Source organism: Orycteropus afer, unplaced genomic scaffold (genome assembly GCF_000298275.1).
Source record: "Orycteropus afer afer isolate SDZICR_OR568_19922 unplaced genomic scaffold, OryAfe1.0 scaffold00083, whole genome shotgun sequence".
NCBI classification, from domain to species: Eukaryota; Metazoa; Chordata; class Mammalia; order Tubulidentata; family Orycteropodidae; genus Orycteropus; species Orycteropus afer.
Window position 1 is genome coordinate 7,173,153 of NW_006921670.1, and position 5,608 is coordinate 7,178,760.

Genomic DNA, 5,608 nt, shown 5'->3' on the forward strand with positions numbered 1-5,608 from the left:
ATGTTATAAAGGGACAAGGACTGGCCTTTGCCCTCTGCCCTCTGCCAGCCTGCTGTGTTCGATGTCTGCACTGTCCAAGGCTGAGAGGGAGGAGCCAGTTTGGGGCAGGCTCCAGGTGGCCCAGCAGGTCTGGCCTCTGCAGGGTGAGGGTTGGAGGCCTAAGAGGGGAAGGCCCCCTCCCTCTTCCCTTTCTGGCTCTGCAGGATCCTGGGGGTATCTAGCTGGTAAGGGGGGGAAGACTCACCCCACCTTCCTCTTCTGCCTCCTGTCTCCTCACACCCTAAAGGGCTACAACGTGCACCCCAGGACTGGCCCCTCACCTGCCATGACCTTGAATGGCCTTCACTCTCCAGGTGTGTGACTGTCACTTGCCTTGGGTCAAGATTATGTTCAGATGGGCCACACAGGGTGAGGGGATATTAGGTCCTCAGTTTCCCCCCATCTCCTCACACTATGCAAACCTGACACCCAGACACCCACACAGTCCCACAGTCAGACAAACTACTCACACATGCACACGCAGACCCGTTCACACACATATCCATACACCCTGAAACCACCCCACACGGACAGATACCCCACACAGCCTTCCCTTCACATGACACACACACACACACTAATACCACTCACACCTGCAAAGCCAGCCCCAAGTCAGATGGCCACTTCCCCTTTTCGATGGAGCCACCAGGAAGCTCAGGGCACCGGGAGGCTGAGCACAGAAAGGAATCTGCTCTCAGGGGAGTGGGGCTGCTTCCCGCTCCTGCCAGTCACCTGCCCTGAACCAGCAGCTGCTCAGATTCTTTCTGGAAATGCCCACTGCCATCCAGTCAAATCTGACTCCTAATGACCCAACCCCATTGGGTTTCCAAGGCTGTAAATCTTTGTGGATGCAGACTGCCTCATCTTCCTCCCACGGAACAGCTGGTGGGTTGGAACTGCCAACCTGGTTAGCAGCCAAATGTGTTACCCACTACAGCACCCTTGGGAGACAAGGGCCTGGAGAGCCAGTGGGTGCTGTGGCTTCCTCTCGCCCTCACAGGCGACCTGAGACCACAAAGCAATGAATGGACTCCTGTGCCCCCCTTCCAGCCCCACCCCGTCCTGCCGCCACCTCTCCTAAACCTGACCCTGCCATCCCCTTCCGTGGGCGCCAGCTTCCGAGGAAAGGCACCAACCTTGGAACAAGCCTATGCCAGGAGTGCCGCCTCCAGGCTGGAACCACAGCTGCCAGGCCCCTCCTCTGCCAGTCTCCTGTCCCCTCCAAGCAAGGGGTACCACACCAGCCAAGGTGGGGCCTCTGGCTGCATTATTCCTCAACAGTGAAAGGGGTGGGATTCAGGCGGAGTTGCTGAGTTATTTAACCCGACTAAACTCTGAGGCTGAGACCCACATGAAAGTGAGGGTGTGGGGAGGCATAGCTTCCTGAGCAAGATGGCCAGGCACAAAGAATGTTTCAAGATCTACCCTGAAGTACAATGCTGTCAGTGATAGGATAATATCCATATGCCTACAAGGAAGACCGGTTAATACTACTATTATTCAATTTATGCCCAATGACTTAAACCAATGATGAGGAAATCGAAGATATTTACCAACTTCTGCAGTCTGAAATTGACTGAACATGCAATCAAGACATGTTGATTATCACTGGGGACTGGATGCAAAAGTTCGAAACAAAGAAGAATCACTGGTAGTTGGGAAATATGGCCTTGGTGATAGAAATGACACTGGAGATCACATGGTAGAATTTTGTACTACCAATGACTTAATTCAATACAAATACCTCTTTTTTCAACAACACAAATGGTGGCTGTACATGTAGACTTCGCCAGATGGAGTAAACACGAATCAGACTGACTACATCTGCGGCAAGATGTGATGGAAAAGCTCTGTATCTTCAGCCAAAACAAGGCCAGGAGCTGACTGTGGAACAGACCCTCAACTGCTCATATGCAAGTTCAAGTTCAAGCTGAAACAATTAAGTCCATGAGAGCCAAAATATGACCTTGATTATATCCCTCCTGAATTAAGAGACCATCTCAAGAATAGGTTTGGCACATTGAACAGTAGTGACGACAACCAGAGGAATTGTGGGAAGACATGAAGAACATCCATGAAGAAAGCAAAAGGTCATTAAAAGGACAGGAAAGGAAGAAAAGGCCAAAATGGATGTCAGAAGAGACTCTGAAACTTGCCCTTGAACGGAGAGTAGCTAAAGCAAATGGAAGAAATGACAGGATAAAAGACTGAAACAGAAGATTTCAAAGAGCACCTCGAGAAGACAAAGTCAATTATTAGAATGAATTGTGCAAAAGGTTGAAGTTAGAAAATCAGAACGGAAGAACACACTCAGCATTTCTCAAGCTGAAAGATCTGAAGAAAAAATTCAAGTCTCAAGTTGTAACATTGAAAGACCCTATGGGCAAAATATTGAATGATGCAGGAAATATCCAAAGAAGATGAAAGGAATACACAGAGTCACTGTACTAAAAAGAATTGGTTGCTGTTCATCCATTCAGGAGTAGGCATATGATCAAGAACTGATGGTAATTAAGGAAGAAGTCAAAGCTGTACTGAAGGAATTGGCAAAGCACAAGCCTCCAGGAATTGACAGAATACTCATTGACATGTTTCAACAAACTGATGCCACCCTGGAGGCACTTACTGGTCTATGCCAGATCTGGAAAACAGCTACCTGGCCAACTGACTGGAAGAGATCCATATTTGTATCTATTGCAAAGAAAGGTGATGCCACAGAATGTGGAAATTATCAAATAATATCATTAATATCACACACAAGTAAAGTCTTGCTGAAGATAATTCAAAAATGGTTGCAATATATTGACAGAGAACTTCCAGAAATGAAAGCTGGATTCAGAAGAGGACGTGGAATGGGAGATATCATTATGATGTCAGATGGATCTTGGCTGAAAGCCAAGAATAACAGAGAGATGTTTACTTGTGTTTTATTGACTATGTAAAAGCATTTGACTGTGGATCATAACAAATTATGGATTACATTGAGAAGAATGAGAATTCCAGAGCACTTAATTGTGTTCATGAAGAACCTGTACATAGACCAGGAGGCTGTCGTTCAAACAGAACAAGGGCATACTGGAAGGTTTAAAATCAGGAAAGGTGTGTCTCAGTGTTGTATCCTTTCACCATATTTATTCAATCTGTGTGCTAAGCAAATAATCCGAGAAGCTGGACTATATGAAGAAGAGTGTGGCATCAGGATTGAAGGAAGACTCATTAACAACCTGTGATACACAGACGACACACCTTTGCTTGCTGAAAGTGAGGATGACTTGAAGCACTTACTGATGAAAATTAAAGACTTCAGTCTGCAGTATGGATTACACCTCAACATAAAGAACATCAAAATCCTCACAACTGGGCCAATAACCAGTATCACAACAAATGGAACAAAGATTTAAGTTGTCAAAGATTTCATTTTACTTGGCTCCACAATCAACAGCAGTGGAAGCAGCAGTCAAGACATCAGACGACGTGGTGCACTGGGCAGATCTGCTGCAAAGGATTTCTTTAAGGTGATGAAGAACAAAAATGTCTCTTGGAAGTCTAAGGTGCATGTAACCCTGGCCATCATGTATTAAATTGCCTCATATATGTATGAAAGCAGGACAATGAATGAAATAAGGAAGACTGAAGGAGAGTTGGTGCTTTTGTGTTGTGGTGTTAGGGAGGGATACTGTGAGAGGCATTGACTGCCAGAAGATCTAACTGATCTGTCCTGGAAGAAGTGCAGGCAGAATGCTCCTTGGAATCAAGAATGCCCAGACTTCGTCTGACCTACCTTGGTCATGTTGCCACAAGGGACCCTTTCCTGGATGTGTTAGATTGGGTTCTCTAGAGAAACACAAAAAACCAGCAAAGAATATATATATATATAGAGAGAGAGAGAGAGAGAGAGAGATTTAGCTTAGGTAAATGGCTCACAAGCGTATAGAAGCCGACAAGTCCAAGCCGAAAAGTCCGTCTCTGGAGGAGATGGGGCTTGCGGCCGCCTTGGCTTCCGCAAGCACAGGGGAGCTGAGAGATTCAAGCTGGCATGCAGTATATTTGTTGTTGTTTCCAATAAAAGATGAATCCGAGATCTCCAGGCCGAGTGGTGGGCCGCTCACCCAAGGAAGTCTGTAGTTCGCACAACAGGGTTCCAATTCCTTAAGGAATGCCGTTCTTCCAGATTGTCCTTGGATATCATTGCAAGCAGGCCACACCCCTAGGGAAACTCCCCTTGGGCAGACTGGCCACTCAGAACTCAGTCATCTGATCCCATCATGGGAACAACCACACAGAACTGGGGTCCAGCCAAGTTGACACACAGCTCCAACTATCACACTGGAGAAGGATAACATGCTTGGTAAGTGGAGGGTCACTGAAAAAAGGGAAGGGCCCGAATGAAAGGGACTGACACAGGGGCTGCAACAAGGACTGTTTGCTGGGACGGGACCGGGCAGTGCCTCGTCCTGTGGAAGCCAGGGTCTCTGTGAGAGGGAGCCGGCTCCAGGGCATCCGGCCCCGGTAGCTGGGAGTTGGATTTCAGCAGCACCTAAAACAACTTTTACTTTTCAATCATTTGCACCAGTGCCAGCCTCCTCCCATCTGCTGTCCAAGCCACAGCTGTCTGCCACACCCTTCCCCAGGGGCACTAGTCCTGCAGGGCACTTCTGACCCAGCCACTCAGAGGGTGAGGGCTGGGCTTAGAACCTGGCTGAGCACCCCCTGTGGCGGAGCGGGCCCAAACTCAGGGAGGTGGACAGGCTCAGGACAACGGCTCTCTCCTGAGCTGCCCCAGGCCTTCCCAGGGGGCAGTGGCACCTGATGGTCCACTGTGGCTCCGGAGCCTGGCCCCGCCCCCCACCCAGTTTTGGTTCAACATTGAAGTGAGGTGGCTGATGGGCTGGATCTGGGCGAGTGGTCTTCCCAGGTGCCAGCTAGATGGAGACTGGCTAGATGTGTGGGTGTCCAAGCACAGTGAGCACCTTCCCGCCCCACCTGGGCCTGGGATGACTCCTCTAGAACACCTTGTCCCACCTGACAGCCCAGCAGCCAGGGCCAGGGCTGCCTGACCTCATCCCCGACCCAAGAAGACAGCACTGGGTGTTGATGACGGATGGGAGTAAGTACAGGGCAGGCTATTCATTTCTGGGCCTTGCACACTCACCTCACCAATGGTCTGGAAGACTGGCCAGGGCAGTGGGCAGGGAGTGGTTGTTGGAAGATGCTGAGCCCAATTGTTTGCAAGGGCTGTGTGGGGGCACGGGTGGGGCCCTGACACACAGTGGAGTCCCCCTGGTGGTTTATTGTCGGTCAGGGTGAAGCTGGGGAGCGGGCTGGGGCTTGGTGCCTCTAGTGGGGCACAGCACAGAGCTGGTAGGGGGGTGGGGACACCATGAAGCCATAGACGCCGTGGTCGCTGGGCCGGGGCTGTCCGGCAGGCACCGAGAAGCTGAAACGCTGCAGGAGGCAGGTGAAGAACAGGAAAAGCTCCATGCGTGCCAGGGGCTCCCCGAGGCACAAGCGGCGGCCTGTGGGGGGCACGGGGCTCAGCAAGCTTAGGGGGCTGGGGTCCCCGTTTCCA

The 5,608-nt window shown here is 50.1% G+C and overlaps 1 protein-coding gene and 1 pseudogene across 1 annotated transcript in view; both read right to left on the minus strand.

The window, feature by feature from the left end:
• Positions 1 to 3,829, minus strand: part of LOC103197810 (cytochrome P450 2D17-like) — a 26,518-nt gene extending 22,689 nt beyond the window's left edge. The window contains exon 1 of the mRNA XM_042781068.1: positions 3,821 to 3,829. Coding sequence (XP_042637002.1) covers positions 3,821 to 3,829 — 9 coding nt within the window. The remainder of the gene's footprint in view (positions 1 to 3,820) is intronic.
• Positions 3,830 to 5,376: 1,547 nt separating this feature from the next.
• LOC103197811 overlaps positions 5,377 to 5,608 on the minus strand; it is a 12,720-nt pseudogene continuing 12,488 nt past the window's right edge.